A 23,224-nucleotide genomic window follows, 5' to 3' on the forward strand; every position below is an offset into this window, starting at 1 on the left:
ATAAAACCCCAGTAAGACACCTAAAAATAAACTCATGTCTGTCACTTCACTTTCCAAACGTGGAGGAATCCTTCCCTAAAATCCTTGCTAGACCCAAAGTAGAGTGTGGGTGTCCAGCCCATGCTGCTGCTCTGCCTCTAACACCCTCATCCCTACTCCTCCTCCACCAACAGGCAGGCCCTGAGGCTCCTAGCCAAGTCCTCTGAGCAGCAGTCCTTCCTAACACCCCAGTGCCGAAGAACGCATGGTTTTCCTTATACCAGCATCACACCTTGATGTCTTCTTGACCCAGTGCCCCTGAAACCCACTGGCTTCAGACTGGTTGTGTAGACCAGGCTGGTCTTGATCTCACAGAGATCTTCCTGCCTCTGCCTTCTGAGTGCTGGGATTAAAGGCATGGACGGGCCTGATAAACCCCATTCTTTTTTCTTTTTTGGTCTTTTTGAGACAGGGTCTCCCTGTAGCCCCAGCTGGAGCTCATCATAAAGACCAGGCTGGCCTCTGCCTCCCGAGTGCTGGATTAAAAGCTTGCGCCACCACACCCGGCAACCCTATTCTTAAAAATAGAAACAATAACAGAGGCAGCGCTGAGCAACGAAGACAGCCCTCTTGATGTGCACTGGGTGGACTTTGGCCCTGCCTTTGAGTCAGTAAGATGCATCCATGCATTAAGCAACAATGCTGGCCGCCCCAGCTCTCGGCCTTACAGGCTTCTGTCCGGGTTCTGCTCCTCTTACGTGGATTAGGCTTCCATTTCCTAGTCAAAATCCTGCCCTGCCCATGGATTTTGATTCAGTGGTATATACTTCTGGCTCCTATCTTAGAGCTTTTGGACTTGGTGTGGCTGGTTGCTTTTGGCATCGTTTCCTATGAAATACTCAGAATCCAGCTGCAGTCTCTGCTTAAATGGGGTAGAGATTTGGTTTCCCAGGCTTTCTGCTCAGTGCTTGGTTCATGAATTGCGTATGGTCGATGTGGCTCCTTTTCTACTCGACCTTGCTCTTGAATCTTCACATGGCTGATACTGCTTTTGTCAATTAACCAGTCCTGGCTATTTCCACCTTCAGCTCTTGTTTTCTTGTTACATAGGAGGGGCACGTCTATCTCCCCGAGTATCATCCAACCCCAAACTCTCCGATTCCACTTGCCCAGATAAGTCTCTTAAATGTAATCTGGTCCCTTTACCTCTCCCATAGCATACAGAAGTAATGTCCTGCTTTTAGGAAATGAAGTCTTAATGACACGTCTTTTTTTTTTTTTCCCCCCAACATTGCTAGTTACAAGAGCAGATGGCTCTGGGTTATGTTATCCCCAATATTCCGAGCAGGGCTGGGAGTGTAGCTCAGTGGTAGAGCGCTTGCCTAGTGCGTATGAGGACCTGGGTTCAATCTCCAGTACTGCAAAAAGAGAAAAAGTCTGCAGTAGGCTCATCCTTCTGCTTGATTCCCTGACTCCAAAGGCCTTTAAACTTCCTATTGCATCTCCTGAAGTGTTTTTCCTATATCCCTTCCCTTGGCAAGGGTTTTTTTTTGTTTTTCAATTTTCAAGTCATGTTAGATCCTTAGAGTCCTTCCCTGGCTATGAATCTGAAGAATTCTCTCCACATTCTTTCCGGGTTTTTTTTTTGGTCTTTTGAGACAGGGTCTCACTAGGTTGCCCTGGATTACATGGAACTTGCTATGTAGACCAGGCTGGCCTCAAACTCACAAGAGACCCACCTGCCTCTGCCTCCCAAGTGCTGGGATTAGAGCGTACCACCTGCCTGACCTTCTTCAGGCTTTCTGGTGTCACCTTCAGATTAATTTTTTTCATCGTACTTATGCCTGCTTAGTTTTCTTCTTGTTTATAGTGTGTACCCTGACTGTAAGCTTCACGGGAGCAGGGACCTTTACTTTCTTGTTCGTCTTACACCCTAGTGCCCAGAACAGTGTTTCTCAGTGGGGACAGTTTCAGACATTTGGCAATGTCTGAAGACATTTTTTTTTTTTTTTGTCATGATTGAGACAAAAGTGCTACTGGCATTGAGTGTGCAGAGGCCACACAGCACAAGCTCCCACCCAACACCCAACAAGGAGTTCTCAGGTCCTGCATGCTGAGGGCTGAAGTCAGGAAATCCTGTCCCAGCACATTGCCTGACACACAGTGTGTTTAACAAGTACTTGTTAATACAAGAATAGTATTCTCATCACCTCTAAGGGGCTCATTTATTATCTATGCACTTGTAACCTAGGCTTAGGCTATTTTCTTGATCAACCTGTAAATTTTAGTAATTATTTTCCTCCTCCTCCTCCTCCTCTTTTCCCTTCCTTTCCCCTCTCCCCTTCCCTTTCTCGCCCCTCCTCCCTTCCCTTCTCTCCCTTCTCTCCCCTTTGCCCCCCTCCCCCCCTTTCTTTTAAGATTGGATCTCACCATGCAGATGAGGCTGGCCTCTAATTTGTGACAATCCTTTTGTGGCTAAGGCAGTGATAGGATTACCAGAGTGAACTATCATTCCTGACTTCTAATTCACTTTCTTGTCTATTTTGCCTAAGTATTTTTTCTGATCTGCTGATTTCTCAGTGTCATCTGAGTAACTTAAAATTAGGAAGACTTTTCTATTATTTATCTGAGATGAGTTGAGGTGATTGAGACACTCTTTTCTCTCCCCACTCCTGTTGTGGTAATGTTTCCACAGTGGCAACATCACATTGGCTCTTAAAAAGTAGATCTTAGTTTGAGGTCAGAGCGACTCCATGAGAGGCAGTTGCTACCTCTTTTTCATTTTTGATATTTCTTATTAAGATATAGCAATGTTCACAAAATTTCAGTGTATAGTTTGATGAACTTTTATATATTTTTGTACGTATAACTACCTATATCAAGTTGTAAAAAAATGAAGGACCTAATAGGGTCCTTTGTTCCTCTCCAAGTTTATAATACCACCAAAGTAACCAACATTCTTAACTTTTCATGTAGATTAGTTTTTCCTGATTTTAAACTTTAGGTAAGTGGAATAAGGCAGATAGGATTTTTTCTTCAGCTTCCTTATCTGATTGCCATACAGGTGAGAGCCAGTCACAGGCATGCTTCAGAAAGGGTTAATTCATTTTCATTGTGTAATTTGCCATTTTGTAAGAACTATAGCATAATTTATTTATCAATGTCTCACGACATTGGCTTGTTTCCCGTTTAGATTTATTATGAATAAAGCTATTATGAACATTCTTACAGATATTTTGTGGTGATGAGAAACCACTTTCAACACGGATAAGTTCTTCTGGCTTAAAGGGAATTTTCCAAAGTTCACCTGCCAATTTCTAGTTATAAATGAGAATTTCAGTTGTTTCTCATTGCTGCCAACAAGCAGAATATTCAGTCTTTTAAATATTAGTCATCTTGGTGAAGGTGTACTAGACTTTTATTGTTTTCCCATAGCTGATAATGTTGGGCACTTTTTTCACACCTTACTGGCCATTTGGGTATAATCTTTTGTAAAGTACCTGCCCAAGTCTTTTGCTATTTGGGGAAAGGAGTTGGGTTGTCAGTCTGTCTTCTATTGAGATAGTCTGGGGCTGGGGTCACAGCTGGAGTGATCAGTGCTCCCTGGGGGCAAGGGGAAGATGTCACACTGACCTCAAGTGAAGGTAAGTGGGGTGGCAGCCGAGTTGGAGGTTTCTTCCTGGGGTGAAGTCTCAGGACCCTTCATGGTTTCTGGGTGGCATGGTGGGTGGTGGTGGTGGGGATGACGGGCTCTGGGAGTTGCTGTCTGGCAGGGGAAGGGTTCTAGGGTGCCTACTCAGGATTTCTGGTTGCAGGGAGCTGCCCACATGTGGCCCCAGCAGCAGTGCAGCAGGAGGGGTCGCTGTCTGGGTGTACCTACCTGTTGGGGATTTTCAAGGAGGAGGGGTCATTGTCTGGGCTCAGGGTCGGGCTCTGGGGCTATGTATTTAGCTGTGGTTCAGAGTTTGGAGTTTGGATAGATTTACACATGTGGTCCCTCTAAACAGAAGTTCTAAATTATTTTATATTAATGATTTTTTGTTCTGTTAAAGAAATATTTCAAGATTCAGTCTCCTACACTGTTTTTCTAGATCCTTGATAATTTTCTCTTTAATATTTAAACTTGTAATTTAAATTAATTCTTGTCTATAGTATAAGGGAGATATCAGGTTTAATTTTTCTTATACATTATCTAGTTGACCCAACACCATCTACTGAAAAGAGCATGCATGCGAGAATCTATTTTTAGGCTAACACATGTATTTCATTTGCTCCTTTTCTATTCTTGCAATAATGAAATATTATCTTAATTTCTGAAATCTTATAACAGTCTTGATTTGGGGCAATAAAACTTATAGGATAGGTCTGGTAAAAATATTTTCTCTCAGCTTTTGTCTGGAATGCCTCTGTCATGCCTTCATTTCTAAAGCATAGCTTTGTTGGCTTTTGTGGTTGATGGCTTTTTCCTTCACTACTGTGAAGGCCCTTTCTTGGCCTCAAAGATTTCTGTTGAGACAAGTGCTGTCAGGTAAGCTGGGAAAGACTTATACGTCATTTGTGCATTTTCTTTTTGTCTTTGATTTTTGAGAGCATAGCTATAAAATGTCTTGGTGCAGATTTGGCTAAGTTATGCAGATCATTGACATTTATCTTCCTATATTTCATATTTGCATTTTTCTAGGTGTGGGGAATCTTCTGTTGTATTTCTTTGAGTAAGTTTCTTTTTTGCCCCTTTTGCATTCCCAAGCCCTTCTTGAACCCCACTAACCTGAATATTTCCTCCAGTGATCCTGACCTGCTTAAAGTTTCCATAGGCCTGCTTTCTTCTTTTATCTTTCTTCTTTTTCCTCCCCTGACTATGTTTTCAAATATCCTATTATTTTCTTGAGACAGGGTCTCTTTGTTGCTGCAGCTGACCTGGAACTGGTTATGTAGTCCAGGCTGGCTCTGATCTCACAGAGATCCATCTACTTCTGCCTCCTGAGTGCTGGGTCTAAAGGCTTGCACCATCCCACCTGGCAAATTTCCTATCATTGAACTCAATAATTTTCTCCTTCTTTTTGACAGGGTCTCATGTGGCCCAGGCTGACCTCCAATTCTCTAGGTAGATCAGGCTGGCCTTGAACTCACAGAGATTCACCTGTTTCCGCTTTCCAAGTGCTGGGATTATGGATATGAGCTACCACACCCAGTTTAAAACACTTGCTTTAAATTCTCTGAGCATTCTCCCATGCTGATTAGTGCTGTGTCAGTTTCTGGTGTCTTACTTTGAGTATTAGGTGAATGTATAGTCACTTTTCTGTTGCTGTGATAGAAACACTGACCAAAGCAATTTATAGAAGGAAGAATTTATTTGAGCTTACAGTTCCAGGGGAATTACAGTCCGTCATGGCAGGGAGTCATGGTGGCTGGAGGTGGCTGGAGCAGGAGCAGCAGAAGCTAAGCTCTCACATCATCACGGAGGCACAGGAAGCAAAAGAGAAACTGGAGATCTGGCAAAGCTTAAGAACTATCTGAGCCCACCCCCAGTGATATGCTTCCTCCAGGATAGCCACACTTTCTAAGACCTCCCAAAAGAGTGCCATCATCTGGGGACAAAATATTCACATACTTGGAGCCTATGGGGGACATTTTTATTCAAACCATCACAGTGAGGTCATGATTTCCTGTTGTTTGCTGGCAGGTGATAGTGTCTTGGTATTGAAGATCACCCCTAGCTTTGCTTGTGCCCATGTTTCTGGAGAGTCTAAGCAGGCTGCCTATGTTCATCAAATCTGTAGTCACGTTCACTATTTCAACACTTGAGGACATGTAGGTCCAAGTTTTCTGGGAGTCACTTGTCACTGTTTCAGTACAAATGGGTGATGCAAGGCTAGATTTGTCCCAACACAATGGTGATGTACGTTCAGGAGGAAGCAGGAGTAGCCGCCTCTGTAGTCTCTCTTTAGGTAAGCTCAGATAACATCCACAGCTAGGTAGCAAGGGATTTGGCCTAGCTCAGAGAAGAGTCACTGTGGATGGACAAGTCCCAGGCACTTTTGTCACACCTATGTCACAGCCTGCCAAGAGCGGCAGAATACTGGGGTAGGATCAAGGTTTACTGCTGTGGTCTTGCTGAGGTAGACTCATGGCCCAAGACTATTGCCAGCAGCCACAGATGCCAGCTAGACTAAAAGGCCAACAAACCATGACTGTATGTCTTCCTCTGGTCTAGACTGTCCCACTCCATCCATGGGCAGGCCCTAGGTATGAGGCTACAAGGATCTCCCCAATGTTAGGTTTCACTAGCCCAGTACCAAGTTTCAGGGCCAAGTCTAGTGCTTACTATCCTGTCCTAATCTCAGTGAATGGAATTTTACTCTTTATTATGTTGTCCTGCTCAAGTTTGGGGTTGGGTTGGTAAAGGCAGTCTGTGATAACCTAGGTTGATACTAACCTGAGTTATGCTTGAGTCTCACAGCTTCGAGGTCCTGTGAGCCTCAGGGATGCATGAGGCCTGTGCCACAGCTGGAGGTGATACAGGCTGAAGCATAAATCTGTCCCATTGGTACATAGGTCTTCACTAGATACAGGGCTGGTTTAGAGGCTCTGAGTGTGTGCTCTGGCCTGCATTTGGGGCCTGAAGTTTCTACTAAATGCTGGCTGTCACTGTGACAGATCTATCACTAGGCTTTAAGACAAAGCTCTGTGCTAGCTTTTATACCATTCTCTTTAGCAAGTGGAATCTTGTTCCCTGCTCTGTGATCTGATGTTGCACGGGGAGAGGTAGAGGCACTCAGCTGCTTGGCCTAATGTAGTTTTGGTGGCTCAGTCTGTGGGTATCTGGCTGGTAGAAAGCATTGTGGGTCTCTGTTTGAAAGTGGGCTTCTCTGTGTCAGGCCTGGTACAGGATTTCAAGGCCAAGGTCTGAACTTAACTTGCTCACTCCTCCAAGTGGGCGGCATCTCTCTTCACATTGGGCTGGTTGGAGATGGGGTGTGTGTATGACACGTACAACTCTTTCTGTCATTTTGTTTTATTATAATTGGGTGATATGGCCTCTGACAGGGTTTCGTTCCTTTTGTGAGGGTTATTTGGTGTGTGGGAAGAGGATTCTGGAAGATCTTTCTCTGCTTCTTTCTTATTCTCCTCCTGATGTGCCACATTTTAAAGAAGCATTTGTATAACTATCTGTAGCTCTTATTTTCTTCTCCACTCTCCTCTACCCTGTCTCTCTCTGACCCAAGCAGACTGACTTTTTGTTGCCTGCAGGCACTGGGCCATGCCACATAGCTTCCTTAGCAAATTGTCTCGGTAACTTCACTAGGCTGCTCTGGGCCATCCCACCACTATATTAATGAACACTCATCTTGATCTCTACAGAGTGCTGATATAGACCTGGAAAGTATAATATTAAATTAAAATAATATTTTACGTGTATAAGTTTTTTGTCTACATGTATATAAGTGCACCACATATGTGCAATGTCTGCAGATGCCAGAAGAGGGTATTGGATCCCTTGGAACTGGATGGTTGTTAGCAATTATGGGGGTGCTGGGAACCAAGCCTGGGTCTTATGCAAGAGCAGCCAATTATCTTAACCTCTGAGCCATCTCTCTATCCCCAGTTTAATTTTTTTAAATTTTTAGTTTTTTTTGAGACAGGGTCTCCCTGTAGCCTCACTGGCCTGGAACTCGCTATGTAGACCAGGCTGATCCCGAACTCACAGAGATCTGCCTGCCTTTGCCTCCCAGGTGCTGGGATTAAAGGCATGCACTACCATGCTCCACCCAGTTTAAATTTTTAAAAAATATTTTACTTTTTTATTTTTTATTTTATGTATATGAGTGTACTGCCTGTATGTGTGTAAGTATACCTGTGTTGTGCACAGTCTAAAATTTTTAAAAAATTATTTTTATTTTTTTATGTGTATGTGTGTATTGCCTGCATGTAGGTAAGTGCACCTGTATCGTGCAGTACCCGCGGAAGATAGAAGAGGCTGTTGGAACTGGAACTGGAGTTATGGACAATTGTTAACTGCCATGTGGGTGCTGTGATTCAACCGGTGTTCTTAACCACTGAGCCATCTCTCCAGCCCCCATCACAGTCTAAAAATTTTAAAGAGCAATTTTTGCAGAGACCTTTTGGTCACTAAAACAATGACAAACATTACTGAGCACTTCCCACAATCCAATGTGCCAAATGATTCCAGAGGATATGAGTCCAACTCCTTGAGAGGATTCAAGAAGATCTCTGAGTTCAGCTTGAAGTGGTGGTCTTACTGAGGCTGGCCATTCAGAATTTCTGGCAGCTACTGCTGGCCATTGGTGGCTGCCTCAGTGTGTAGTGAGTCAGACTTTTTGTTACTGTGATGAATACCTGAGAGAAAAAAAATCTTAAAATGAAGAAAGATTTATATTTATATTATGTTTTTTAGAGGCTTATTGTTTCATTTTGTTGTTTTTGAGACAGGTCTCCCTGTAGCCCAATTGGTCTGGAACTTGCTATGTAGACCAGGCTGGCCTCGATCTCATCTCTGTGAGATATGCCTGCCTCTGCCTCCCTAGTGCTGGGATCAAGGGAGTCTGTGAACATGAATTGCTTTGTGTGTGTGTGTGTGTGTGCTTGGCGCCCATGGAGGCCAGAGATATCCAGTCCCCCTGGGACTTCTGAATAGCCCATTGATGAAGTCAGTGCCCCCATGAGCCAACCACCTCTCAATAGTGCCACCAGCTGGGGACCAAGCCTTCAGCATGCAAGCTTTTTTGTCAGGGGGGATACTTCATATCCAAACTACAGTGATGGGAGTCATATCAGAACTGGTGTTTGTGTAATATTGTGGGTTGAAATTTATCCCTTAGAAGCTGGGCATGGGAGAACACACTTATCATCCCAGTTACTCAAGAAGCTGAGGTGGGAAGATAGTGATTCAAAACCAGCCTGGGCTATGATAGTGAGAACCTGTCTCAAAAACAAAACCAAGGGGCGGGAGGGATGGCTTGGTGGGTAAGAGCACTTGATGTGGAAGCAAGAAGACCTGAGTTTAAATCCTCAGCACTCACAGAAGAAGTTGGTCATGGCCCTGAGTTCTTGTAACCCTAGTGTGGGGAATGGGAAGGCAGAGACAGATGGATTCCCCCAGGAGATCACTGGTCAGCCAGCCTAGCTGAACCAGTGAGCTTCTGGTTCGATGAGAAACCCTGTCTTAAAAAGTAAAGTGGATGGCCAGCAAGATGGCTCAGTGGGTAAGAGTGTTTGTCGTACAATCCTGATAACCCACCTTTGCTCTCTGGAATCCACACAAGCCAAATGTGATGGTTCACATCTGTAATTTTAGCACTCCTGACATGAGATGGGAGGCAAAGACAGGAGAATCACCTGGAAGCTCACAGGTCAGCTATCCTGGTGTACCCAGAGCAGCAGAAGCAAGAGAGACCCTGCTTCAACAAGGTGGAAGGACTGTACTGATCTCTGAAAGTTGTCCTCTGACCTCCACATGTGGGCCATAGCACCTGTGTGCTCACACTCACATACATACTAAAACATGCAAAATGATAATAATAAAAAAATAAGGTGGGGGGTTGGAGAGATTGCTCAGCAGTTAAGAGCAGGTACTGCTCTTCCAGAAGACCAGAGTTCAGTTCCCAGCATCTATATCGGGTGGTTCACAACCACCTACAATTCCATTTCCTGGGAGATCCAACTCCTGCATTCATGTGCACACACCCACACAGACAAACACACACATATACACATGATTAAAATAAAAAAAATCTTAATATAAGGTAGAGAATGATAAACTCCCAACATCCTCTTCTGGCCTCTGAATACAGAGGTACACATACTTGTACACACATATATATGTGTGTACCTGTGTGTATATTTCACACACTGGATTTCAAGTTCATTATTTTTATTGTGACTTGGGCCATTTACTTAAGTATTTTCTGACTTAATTCTTTGCCTATAAAAACCTGGATAAGACCCTTACAGGATTCTTGTGAAGTTAAGTACTTAAACAACGTTTGAAACTTGCTGTCACATAGTAGATACTCGAGAGATTCTAGCTTTTGTTTTTGGTCCATGGATAATGTCAGACTAGAGGTCAGAGGTTGGGGAGAAGGAGAGGCGGATTAGCGGAGGATGTGCTAAGCTCTGGGCTCCTCACTCTTGCTCCCACCTCCTTAGCTTCAGGAAATCATATCCACCTGCCACAGCTACACTCTTTGAGCTGTCTTCAGCCTGGGATTTCTTTCCTAGAGTGCCCAGATTCGACTGAAGATGTGGCTGGCGTCTCAGGAAGCTCTCTCTGCCTACGGCCTTACGATGTATGGATAAAGTATGATTCTTTTCAATGGAAGAAACGCCTGGAGTCAGGATCTTATGAACTCCTGACTGGGTACAATTTTAAAGGGCAGAAATGTCCATATTTTGACGTGAATAATTCCAACAACACATTTTCTCTGAACAATGAGACTTTAACTTTTCTCATCAAGTCAGCTAAGCCTCAAGACAGTGGTCATTACTTTCTGGAGGTCACCAATAGTAATGGACAAGTTTGCACCAAGCACTTCATGGTTCTTGTACTGGGTGAGTTTCCAGCTCTGCTCACTCTGCCTTTCTGAGTCCTGTGGGACTTGTATCCTTGTCTTTCTAACCAGAATCTCTGCTTCCAGATCATGTTGAGAAGCCCCATCTGCAGGTGCAGTGGAAGACCCTGGATGATGGGATGTGCGAAGTGTCTCTATACTGCTTGGTGTACGGGGATGACAACGTGAGCTATGCTTTGTACAGAGGGAGCACGAAGATCTCAACGGAGAAGAACTTTACCCACCAGGAGAATCAGACTGATGTCAGTGGCCTGCTTACATATTGGGGATAACGTGAGCTATGCTTTGTACAGAGGGAGCACGAAGATCTCAACGGAGAGGAACTTTACCCACCAGGAGAATCAGACTGATGTCAGTGGCCTGCTTACATATACATGCAATGTTAGCAACCATGTCAGCTGGGAAAGCCACACCCTCAACTTCACTCAGGGCTGTCTGAGTGTTCCCCTGAGTAAGTGGAGCAATTTGGGCCATAGTAGGGGCAGAGGGTGTTGGGCCCCACAACTAGACTCCTAGGCAAAAGATACTTGGGTGTAAGATCACTTAGCTTTCTTCTGTAATTCCCTGTGGCCCTTCCTCAGCAGGGGCCTTGCCTCTTGGCACAAAATTCCTAAAAATGCAGGCCTGTCTTATTCTTGGAAGAATTGTATTTTCTCTTCTACTGGAGTTATAAGCTTTCCTTCCACACAGGGAAAGCTTAGCTGTTTGGTGAGTTTTATAATGGCTCTGAACATTATCTTCATCTTCTGAGATACTGGAGACCCAATTCCTCCCAAGTGATATCTTACCGCAATCCAGATAGTTTCTTGGGAGGTAATGATACTGCACTACAGTACCTTAGGTCAGCGGGGGCTTCAGGAAAACGACAAGGTACTTAGAAGAGTTCTGTGCCTTTTTTTTTTTTTTTTTCGGTCTTTTTGAAGCAGGGTCTCCCTGTAAGCCCCAGCTGTCCTGGAACTCACTACATAGATCAGGCTGGCCTTGAATTCACAGAGATCTGCCTGCTTCTGTCTCCCAAATGCTGGGACTACAGGCGTGTTCCACCACGCCCGGCTCTGTGCCTATTTTTAACCCAAGATGAGTGAAGGTTGTATCACTTTTTATTTGATAAAGACTTGATGTGCCATCAACATGGGCTTTATGGGAAAACCTAATCAAACCAAGCCAACCCAGATCCATGCAGGCCCTGCTGTTAAAAAAAACTGACAGCAAAATGGGGCAACAAAACAAAGTTACTTGTGGGTGAAACGAAAACAAACGAGAGAGGAGGCATGGTAACAAGAATACTGGTTTGGGGCTATGCCAGCATACCTTCAGCACTAATTTCCTAGCTCCGAATCTCAGGCAGATTAATTTACTTCGTAGGGTTCCATTTTTCTCTTAGGTTCAATGGAGGTGATAATAAACATCTTACAGGATTACCATTAAGGTTGAACAAGATAGTGTTTGTGAGGAGCTAGCTAGTTGGTACCTGTAACACTAAATTCCTTTCACTTCCCCTCTTGTTGGTTGGATTATATATCAGGGTACACATGTAACACAAATGGTTACATGAAGGATCAGAAAAGTGAAATAGAAGGCTTTCCTGGCACACAGTAGGTATGTGGCAAATATTTGTTGAGTTAAAAACAATAGATGGACGTAACAGTGGCTGTGCAAGATGCTTTACATGTACCAGATAATATAATTAGCCCCTTGGGGAAAAATATTATCTCCTTTCTACAGGTAAGAAAATTGAAGCTCAGAGAGTTAGGTAAGTAGTACAGTTCTGAAACTGGTAAGCTGGACCAGATCTGCCATACATTAATCCCACACTGTTGGCATCACTCAGGGAAAGTCACCCGATTAAGTGGAGGGACAACACTGGTGTTGAATTCATAGAATGTGAGACTAGCCACACTATAAAGAATGGTGGGTTTTAAAATAGTTCCTTCTGCTGACACATGGGGAAGTGAGGATTTAGTCTTCCTGTTTTCTGTGTCCCTCAGAATCTGGATTTCTGCCCTTATTGGTGGTCATCATTATTCTGGTTGCACTATTTCTTGGTGTTCTCATTTGCTGTTATGTGTGGGATAAGAGGAGGCAGTCACGTAAGTAGATGGTCCCTGAAGGATGCTATTGCTTGAGGTATCAGATCCTGTGGCTTGGCCCTAGGTTCACAGGAATATGTCTGGGCACACAGTGCCGTCTCTTCCTGGGGAGGAGTTGGGATATGTGTGAGCATGTGTGAGGGAAGGCGACCACTGGATGTGAGGCCCTTCCTCCTATTCATGCCAACTTGGATGGCTTCAGGATATTTCAATGTGGTCCTCAGTCTGAAGGTTTACCTGAAGGTGCTGGGTTTGGCTGGAGACCACCCAGCTTGGTAGGGGAGGTATGTGAGGGGGACTTGCTTTACTGTGCCATTTGGGTGATGTGGGGAGAGCACTAACCTTCCTGCTTTCTAAAGCCATTCTTCAGGTTTTGGTCATCTTTGGTGGGAGGTACCACCCGTGAAATGGAAGCCCAGACAGGAGACCTGGAGGTTTCTGAATGTCGGTTCTTTGTTTTCTTCTTCACACAGAGTCCAACCCCGAGGAGTTTCTGACAGTATATGAAGATGTCAAGGACCAAGTCAGAAGGAATCAACCAGGACCTTCTACAAGCTTGAGGTCTCTTTCAGCTGGCCTGGAAGATGACAGGGAACAAAGAAGACTGGATGGGTGTCTCATCGAGGTGATCATCAACCCCTTTCCATCTCTTTTCTTCACCAGTTTCCTAGCTCTGCCCAAAGAGAAAAAGGGAAAACCAAATGAAGCACAGAAAATGAAAAGGAGGCAGAAGAGGTATCATAGTGCTGAGCTGCATCTTCTAGGAAGGGATGGAACACAGCAAAAATCAGTAGCAGAAGGCAGAATGTATGTGTTGCCCACCCCCAGACTATACACGACACCCTCATTTCAGCTCAATCCCACCAGCCGTGCTGAGCTCCAGGAGGAAAGGAAGCTTCTTATATTCATTGTGTCTGACCATATTCCCTAGGCTTGGAAGATAAGAGCATACCCTAGTGGCTCTTGTAATCATTGTCCAGATTGGGGATCATGACCAGCCAAAATATAATGGCTTTAGAGCTGCCTCAGTGGTCTATATTCACAGCCTTTGGGAAGAAGAAGCCCAAGCCTGGCTAAGGTACCAGAGGAGGCAAACAGCTTGGTACAGAGCCGAGGAACCTGAGGGCTCTTCTCTGACTTCCTCTCTCCTCAGCTATCTTCAGTGGTCAGCTCATCTAGTCATCCAGGAGTACAGAAGAGAAGGAAACTGCAGAGGGGCCCCAGATACCCTCACTACTGCGCTGCTGAGTCAGGCAGGATGTGGTGATAGGCCTAGGAGGAAGACCCAGATGGGCCAGGCAGAGCCGGTGGGTGCAGTGGTAGGAGTAGAGAAGAAGGGCCTTTTTCCCATCCCCATGTCTGCTGCTTGGCTGAGGGAGACATGGGGGCTCTTCGGCTCTGGTCACAGAACAGCTTTCTTCAGGTCTGTTTACTTAGCTGGAATGAGGGCATCTCCCCTCACTTGTTTCCTGGTCCCTGCAGTGGAATATTGAGTTGTGAAAACTAAAAAGGATGTTAGGCCTTAGGACACGTGCATCTACCTATAGCCACTGGATGCCCAAAAAACAGCTTACGAAAACCAGCCTCTGCATTCCCCCCAAATGAAGAGGGCCATAGAAGGAAATGCCAGTTTAAAGTAACAGAGGCCTTTTGGGGATTCAGGTTGTTACCCACCTTCTGACCTGGGGTTCCTCCCTGCCTGACCTCTCAGCTGGGCCTGGTACCTCTACTGTCTCCAGGTTTTGGCTTGAAGGTCTACATCCAAGTTTCATGTGGTCTCACTTTGGGACCCAGATCCAACCTTTCTGGAGATAATTCACATGGGTCTGGACAGAAGGGAGAAGCAACAAACTTCTGTTGACTTTCCAGCTGCCAAGATGGCTGATGCCTCTCAAGTTTTTGTTTCTGGGGAGCTCAGCTAAAGGACTCTCTAGACTTCCTGGCCCCCATCAGAGCCCCGCTTGGCACTGTGTTCTTAGGGACATAGAAGATGAAATACCTCCCTCCCTAATTGCCTATGGAGCAGGCATAAGAGGAGGGAAACAGGAAGGGCTGTGTGCTCTCTGACCTTGGCCTTGGGTCCAGGGCCTCTCTACCCAGCATTATAGCTCCCCTATGGATGGCTTGAGGCCAAGGGTAAGCTGGCTTTGAAGCCTGGACCTGGAGAGGAGCTTTAAAACTGTGAGGTTTTTAAATATTTAGACTCTGAATTTCAGTACCCCGAAGAAAGGTTCAGATCACAAATCTACCAAGAGCTTTGTGAGTTGTGGATAGTTTTGTTGACAAGTTTAGCTTGAAAGTCAGCAAAGGCAAGGAGGGAGTTCTAATTTATTAAAGGGAGGGAAGGGATGGGGAACCTCTTAGATTGTTTGGATTTTGCATAGTTCCTTATAGTTAACCCTGACTGGTCCATGATAAATAACATTTCTCCCTGCCCTCATCGTGGGGTATCTGATGATAAGGTTCTTCCCAGTTTTGCCACCCCCCACTGGAGGGACTTCTTTGTGCTCCCTGCTCAACCCAAGTAAAGACAGAGCCTGCTGTATGCACCCTTTACTTTTTTCTGTGCAGGAGCAGAAACCTCCTGGAGAAGGGACAACCATCTACTCCATGATCCAGTGCCAGGTACACCTCTGGCTTTTCTAATCAACCTTTCCAGTCTATGGGGCTTCCTAATGCCTCACCCCAAACTTACATCATTGAATGGCAGATGAGCTGTTGGTGTTTCTGGGGTCCAGAAGACAACCTAAGGTGCTTTAACAAGTTGTTTGAAATGGCTAATATTCTCTGGGGTATCTTGACAGAGCTTTTCCTTCTTCTATACCTATTAAAAATCTGGCACAGATTGTCTGTAAGAGAATGGATTTGTTACAGGATTCAGCTTTTGCTTTCTCCCGTATTCTAATAATTGGAGCTCTTGTACTATTTGTTCTCTCTCTCTCTCTCTCTCTCTCTCTCTCTCTCTCTCTCTCCCTATTCTAATAATTGGAGCTCTTGTACTATTTGTTCTCTCTCTCTCTCTCTTCTCTCTCCCTTTGAGACAAGGTCTCACTGTGTAGTCTTGGATGGCCTAGAACTTGCTATGTAGACCAGAATGGCTTCTAACTCACAGAGATCTATCTGCCTCTGCCTCCCAAGTGCTGGGATTAAAGATGTCCACCACCATGCTTGGCCTCATTTTCTTAAATCTCACATGCAAGCTTTATGAAGTTCACAGCTGAGGAAACCAAGACTCAGGTTAGCTGATGTGCTCAAGGCCACACAGATGCATAGTAGCAAAGCTGAGCCAAACCATTTATCAATTTCCACTCTATCTCTTCCTGCCATGCCACTAATGTCTGAGAATATAGTAATCCACCTGTGAACTAGAAAGGCATTCTCTAATATTGACAGCTAAGTTGCCTTTATTGATAACCAAGGCTAGGAGTTCTCCTCTGGAATATCTTAACAGGAAGGTAGTCATGGCTTGGAGCACATGTTTTTCCAGTTTAGAGAAAGAAGGCATGTTATCAAGGAGAGGCATCCCTGGAAAGTTTTGGGTTTGAATTCTGCTTCTACAGTATGTGTTGTGTTCATACTGACTGAATGGGATTCTTTCCCTCCCTCCCTCCCTTCCTCCCTCCCTCCTTCCCTTCTAAAAATCATTTTGTAGTCTTGTATAAGGCAGGGAGCAAATTTTGACCATTCCTATTTTATAGGAATGGTGTAAGGCTTAGGGGAGAAAAAAAAAGTAGTCAACCAAAAGCAATCATCATTACTCACAGTGGGGCTAATGTTCAGGTCTTGACCTTCCATTCAGTCCAGGCTTTTTTCACTGACACAGAGCTTCCATCTAGGTGGGGTTGAAGCAGATGATTTTGCTGAATCTACATTTTGAAATGTGTTTTATCTCTCTTCTCTTCATTAGCCTTCTGCTTCTACCCCACAGGAAACTACAAGTACATTATACTCAGTAATCCAGCCTTTCAAGAAGGTGAGTCTCTTCCTCTAGGGGGTGCTGTTGAACAGATGTGCATTTTGTAGACATGCTGCAGAACATACTTCAGTGAGGTGTCTTCTGCCTTGTGTGGCTGAGCAGCTTCTATGAAGTGATTTTATTTCTTTAATTATTTAGTTTTTGGTCTTTGTGAGACAGGGTCTCCCTATAGCTTCAGTTGGGCTGGAACTCACTATGTAGACCAGGCTGGCCTTGTTCTCATAGAGGTCCGCTAGCCTCTGCATCCTGAGTGCTGGGATTAAAGGCCTGTGCCACCACACCTGGCTTAAATGATTATATTTAAATGTTAAGGGCCAAAAGGAAGAAGTGTACTTCTAGTTCTGTCTGGAGAAAAAGAGCAGTTCTGAGACTCAGAAAACAGCGGATTATAGGATTTTCTTGGACTTTTTGTAGTAGATACCCTTTTTGTGGTAGGTAGGGATAGGAAAGAGGTGTTTTGTGCAGAAGGACCTTGCTAGGATAACAGAGGTGAGAGATACTGGAGAGGTTTTCCAGGCAGGGGCTTATTGCCTAGAGCTAAAGGAATAGACTGTACCTGAAAGACACAGTGTTGACATTCAAAGACCAAAGGTTCTGGTTGGGTGGAGACTCCTGGACTGAGGCAGCCATCATGGCCCACTTAAATCCTGCTCCAACCTCTGCTCATAACTCTTATGTGAACCTCAAACCACAGAGCTGGGTGTCCTGGGCTCATGCTTGTCCTTGTTAATGGGCGTAGGAGGGAATAGGAAGAGTGCTGTTCCCAGAGCTGGAACCACAGTACAGAGCCATAAACAACAATACAGCAGAATGGGGAATTGAAATTCCGCAAAACTGGAAGTCTATGCAGGTTAGCTACTGTTGTTGGAAGGGGCTTAAGACAAGTTTACAGACTTCATTCATTTCCTTCCAGTAAGTCATTCAATCCAATTGAATTCCACCATGAGATTTATTTTTTAAGTTATGCTGCAATATAAGGACATATCAGTATTCACAGGCAAGGCATTTACATGGTTTGGTATTAAATCATAAAAAGTTCTAGGACTAATGAGATGGCTGTGTGGGTAAGTGCACCTGCTGTGCAAAACCAACAACCTGAGTTTGATCTCTGGGACTCATGGTGGAAGGAGAGAACTGACTCCTGAAAAGTTATCCTCTCAACACCACATGTGTACCTTGGTGCATATGTGCTTGTATTCACACATACATCATTATATATATATGTATGCATGCCCCCAATAATTAGAAAAAACCTACATACTACTGAAAGTAGATCCAACGATTCACAAAACCATTGTTTTCAGGGTTTGTTGTTAATGTTAGCACTCGGGGAAGTTCCTGAGTTGTTTATGTTAGAAGGGCATGTGTTAAAATGCTATTTACATTAGGGTTATCTGAGGGACATGTGTGTATGTGTGTGAACATTAGGAATGTGTGTTTGCGGATTTTAGGGACGTGTGGGTATGGGATACTAAACCCCAACCATGGCTCAGGAGTGTCATATTATTGGTCAGAATGCATTGTGCTTTTGTGGAGACCATTGTTTACTACTGGCTTAGGAAACCTTGAGGGTCTTCTGAGCCTTGACTCTTTGGGGAACTTGTATATGAGACAAGAGAAAGACATCCTTTATCTTGAACTTAAACATTCTTAACTTTCAATTTCTAGTCTGGATCGAAGAAGAACCATAGCCCTTCCTTTAATTGCACTGTGTATGAAGAGGTAAGAGTTCTGAACTCCTTCTGAGTGGGTTTTATGTCTATGAATCCCTGAGGTCTAGCAATGAGGGTATATTCATGAAAAGGTCATCCACACAGCCTCAGAATTGTATGGATTTTAGGGATCCTATAGTCCAAATCTTTCTTTTGGAAATGAAGACACAGAGGCCCCCAAAGAATGAGTATCTAACTCAAGGTCATCTTATGCATTCAGATTTTGTTTGTGGGCAGCTTGGGTTCTAAACTACGTAGGGCTGTCCCCAAGCTAGTTCACTAGCTATGGGCTATAAATGGGATAGCCCCATTTAAAGTGTGTGTGTGTGTGTGTGTGTGTGTGTGTGTGTGTATGTGTGGTGTACAAGGGAGGATCAGAGAGGGGAAAATAAATGACTCTGAATGATTTTTAAAAATATCGTCATTGGAAATCATTTTAGAATGTGGGTTATTTCAAACTTCTTCTGAGATGGACATTATTCAAAAGTGACACAGAGGGGCTAGAGAGATGGCTCAGTGGTTAAGAGCACTTGTTCTTCCAGAAGACCTGGGTTTGGTTCCCAATACCTACATGGTGGTTTACAACTGCCTGTAGCTCCAGTTCCAGAGTATCTAATGCTCTCTTGTAGCCTCTGAGGGCACAGCACACACATGGGACACTTATATACATCCACACAAACCACTCATACACATAAGGTTTTTTTTTTTTTGGTCTTTTTTGAGACAGTGTCTCCCAGTAGCCCCAGCTGGCCTGGAATTCACTATGTAAAGCAGGCTGGCCTTGAACTCACAGAGATCCGCCTGCCTCTGCCTCCCTAGTGCTGGAATTAAAGGCATGTGCCACCATGCCTGGCTCACATAAAATTTTTTAAAGAATTTTTTAAAAAATTTAAAAAGTGACACTGAATCTGGTAGCTAACTCGTGCTCACTAGGCCTACATCGGAGGAGAAATGAGAAATGCAGCATTTATCAGGGTTTTCTAATGTGTAAGACAACTTGCCAATATTTGGGTATGAATTACCTCTAAGGTTCATAGAATGCTCTAACAAATATAATCAAACCTTCCCCCCCTTTTTTTAGTGCTGGGGGAGAAGCCATGGCCTTGGGTATGCAAACAAGCACTGTACCACTGAGTTTTGGTCCCAATCTATGCTTCCAATTTATACCCACAGAAATTAAGGCATACAGACCACACTACCCATTAACCTCATGTTATAATCAAAACACTGAAGGTCCAATAGAAATGTTGTCTTTAGTCATAAGGAGAGGCTGGGTGGTTGCCTGTGGGGATTCTTGGCTCTTCAGTGATAACCCAACATTAAAGCCAACTTGACAGTTCAGAGTTACAGAGGAGACTGTGCGGGCCAAGTCAAGGTGGGGACCATGGAGAAGAATGGGAAGAAGTGTGGAGTAGTTTAAAAAAGCACCTGGGAACAGAAGTGATCCAAGTGCTGCCTTAACTTCACACTAATCAATGAGCTTGAAGAGTTTGCTTTATCACCCTGATGTTTTTCTTAATCTGTAAAATGGGGATAATAATTCATACTCTACAAGATTAGTTTAAGGCTCTTTCAGAACGAAGGCCTGAATTTTCTCCTTATCATCCTTAGGTTGGAAAGAGATACTCCAAAGCCTACAACCCTGCCCGATTAAGCCGCAAAGAGTTGGAGAATTTTGATATCTATCCCTAGTTGTTGGAGCTGTTCTTGCCTCACTTACACGTCAGTATTGACAGTGGAAATCAGCATAATGGATGATGCCATATGAGTTTTGATGGAGCAGTTCTTGGGTTGGAGAGGATATAGAAGTTTATTCATGGTCTAGCTTTAATTTTCCAAGTTTTTTTTTCCCCCCAGACAGAATCTCACATAGCCAGGATGACCTGAATTTGCTAGGTAGCTAAGGATGACTTTGAACACTTGATCCTCCTGCCTCCGCTTCTCAAATGCTGAGATTGCAGGCATGTACCACTATATGTGGCTTGAAAATTATATTTAACAGCTTCTATAAGATCAAAGTTCTAAATATCTCCTGAACTTGCAGAGCAGACAAGACTGGGCAGAGAAGTTGTGTTGGTCACAGTCTAAGTACTTGTAATCTATAAAGCTCTATGTAAACATGGGACAAATGTCATGTACTGACACAGTTTAGAACCAGAAACCTGGGAGGGCCCATCAGCTTCACAATGGACAGCCAAGGCATGAACTTACTTGTGCTTTGCCGGATCTCTCTTCCCTGTTTCCCTGTACACAGTGACTAGGCTGGCTTCCCTTCTTGTGGTTCTTTTATCTGTTAACTTGTGTATCCCCTTCCTTGTTAATAGTGAATGACTGCATTTCTAGACCCTCTCCCTGCCCAGGCCCACCTTCCAAAGCAAGAGCAAAGAAAGATGATGGAGATTTAGAGCCTCCTCTGTGATGCTGTGCTATCTGGCTGTGAGCTGGATGGCAGTGCTTCCAGGATGGCTGGGGCCTTGGCATCACTCAACTGCAGGGGAACCCTGGCCCATTCCCTTATTCTGGCTAGGTGTTCACAAAGGACGGTGGGAAGAAGTAAGAGTAGGTGATGAAAATCAAGCAGTCTCTGAATAGAAAATCACCCAGAGCACATGCCATTCTCATATTATTAAGTGATAAGACCAGTGTTGCCCATGATATGGCGTTTGATTTACAAAGACATATTATTAGAAATTTATTTTGGCTTCTTTACAGAAGAAGACATCTCTTAGAAGCCACAGGCTATTTAAGCTCAAGTCCCAATGAGTGATCCCCATGACACAACCTGGAGGGAGATTGTTGAGTGCTGAAGATGAGGCAGTTGGGAGCCAGGTGCTGTGATAGGTTCCCTGAATCTTCAGGCCAGCTCCTTCAGTAAGGCCATGAGAACATGCTTGAGACTCTGGATGAACACAGGAAAGCAACAAGTGTGAATTGAGTAAGGACTTACTCAGAAACCCCAATAGGTGATACTTCTCAGAGTCTGATTCTACAAGAGTTCCACTCTGCACTTAACATAGGAATTTAACATGAAAAGTGGTATCACACAGAGGCAGTGTAAATTCTTTGCCTGAATTAAATTTATGAACCTTTTCCATGTTGAGCATCTGTGGGCCATTCATTAATACATGTCTGTTTAAATTTTGCTGGAAATGGGTTTGACTTTCTGGTGAGCTGTCAGGCCTGTTCACTCTGACAGCACAGAAACAGAAACCTGGGTGTGCCCACTCAGCCTCATGAAGGATAGCCAAGGCATGAACTCACTTGCACCTTGCCTGATCCCTCTTCCTTGTATGCACCGACTGGGCTAGCTTCCACCTAGTCAGAAGCACAGACAGAGCACATCTTAAAGCAAGTGCCAAGGAAGGAATATGTTATACAAGGGAGTCTGGGGTCTTGAGGTGGGAGTTGGGTGTTGAGTTACAGAGCCAGAGTTTAGTAAGCAGAGGCAGTAAGAATCGAAGGAGCAAAAACAGTCCAGATGAAAACCAAAGGCACTACCGTTTAAAAAAATATGACATATGTGTATGGGTGTGCATGTAGATGGAGCATGTGTGCCACAGCATTCACGTACAAGTCAGAGGACAACTTTGCAGAGTTGGTTCTCTCCTTTGACCTTTCTAGGGGTCAGATTCAGTTCTCCAGACTGTATAGCAAGGATCTCCATGCTGAACCATCTCACTGCACTGCCACTGTTTTTCTGCTGGCCTTTGGAGTGTCACAAGCTATGCAGATCTTGAATTGGCTAGATGTGTTTAAGGACCAGGCTTTGGGGGATGCTGTGTTTTGGAGTATACAATATCACATTATTGTATATCTATCTGACTGTCAAGCTTTTGTAGTAATGCTTCATAAGGACAATGTCCATGCAATGAACGAATGCCTAGTTAGTAATTAAGTTCCTGCGGAGTGTGAAGTCCTGTCTGAGCCCCTGGGAGCACCCGTGCACCACTGCAGGGCACCGCTACATGGATCCAGACCCAAGTGCGGGAGAGCAGAAGCACAACATTAAAGAACAGGGGGCTGCAAGGTGCACATGACACGAATGTGTACTACAGTAACATGAATGTAAGCCACGCAGAGTTCATCTTACAGACAGCCAAAAATTGGAGGACAGGAGAGGTTCTATATGGCTGTTCCTTAACCAGACTGACAGTAAAGAGGAAGCACTTGGGTAAATATGAGTGTCTTATATGAAAGAGGCATTTTAAGCACCTTTTTTGGAGACAGGATCATACTATGTAGTACAGGATGGCCTTAAACTTGTGATCCTCCTGCCTCAGCTCATCCTGTATAGAGGTTACAAATATGTACCACTATGCCTGGTTTAAGCATTTTAAACAACTATCAAATCAGGTGCTGGGGAGATGGCTCCATTGATAAAGTATCTGCCACACAAGAATGAAGTTTGGATCCCCACCACCTACGTAAAAAGTTGGGTGTGTCAGTGTACATCTGTAATCTCAGTGCTTGGAGAGGAAGAGGAGAGAGGGAGAAGACAGGTAGATTCCTGGATTTCATTGCCAGTCAGTTTAGTCAGATAGGTGAGCCTCAGGTTCAGTGGAGTGAGAAACCTTTCCATCAAAAAAATAAGGTGGAAAGCAATCAAGGAATGTACCTAACGTTGACATCTGGCCTCCATAAACACCTGCACACACATTGTATGAATATGTACATATTTCATACATATATACCACTCTGGCCTCCATAAGCACCTGTACACACGTGCACATATGAATATGTACATATTATATACACACACGAATTATCAGGGGCTATAGAGATGGCTCAGTGGTTAAGAGTGCATACTGCTCTTTCAGAGGACCCAAGTTTGGGTCCCAGCATCCATGTTGGGCAGCTTACAACTACCTGTAACTCCAA

The 23,224-nt window shown here is 44.3% G+C and overlaps 1 protein-coding gene across 1 annotated transcript in view; it reads left to right on the plus strand.

The window, feature by feature from the left end:
• The window catches only part of Cd244 (CD244 molecule), a 28,092-nt gene extending 5,102 nt beyond the window's left edge, over positions 1–22,990 (plus strand). The window contains exons 2-11 of the mRNA XM_029553523.1: positions 10,219–10,548; positions 10,635–10,827; positions 10,937–11,019; positions 12,557–12,658; positions 13,132–13,283; positions 15,230–15,283; positions 16,566–16,631; positions 18,303–18,356; positions 19,958–20,068; positions 21,059–22,990. Coding sequence (XP_029409383.1) covers positions 10,219–10,548; positions 10,635–10,827; positions 10,937–11,019; positions 12,557–12,658; positions 13,132–13,283; positions 15,230–15,283; positions 16,566–16,631; positions 18,303–18,356; positions 19,958–20,038 — 1,115 coding nt within the window. The 3' untranslated portion in view covers positions 20,039–20,068; positions 21,059–22,990. The remainder of the gene's footprint in view (positions 1–10,218; positions 10,549–10,634; positions 10,828–10,936; positions 11,020–12,556; positions 12,659–13,131; positions 13,284–15,229; positions 15,284–16,565; positions 16,632–18,302; positions 18,357–19,957; positions 20,069–21,058) is intronic.
• Positions 22,991–23,224: the final 234 nt, after the last annotated feature.

Source organism: Nannospalax galili, unplaced genomic scaffold (genome assembly GCF_000622305.1).
Source record: "Nannospalax galili isolate Female #2095 unplaced genomic scaffold, S.galili_v1.0 scaffold484, whole genome shotgun sequence".
In the NCBI taxonomy this organism is placed as follows: domain Eukaryota; kingdom Metazoa; phylum Chordata; class Mammalia; order Rodentia; family Spalacidae; genus Nannospalax; species Nannospalax galili.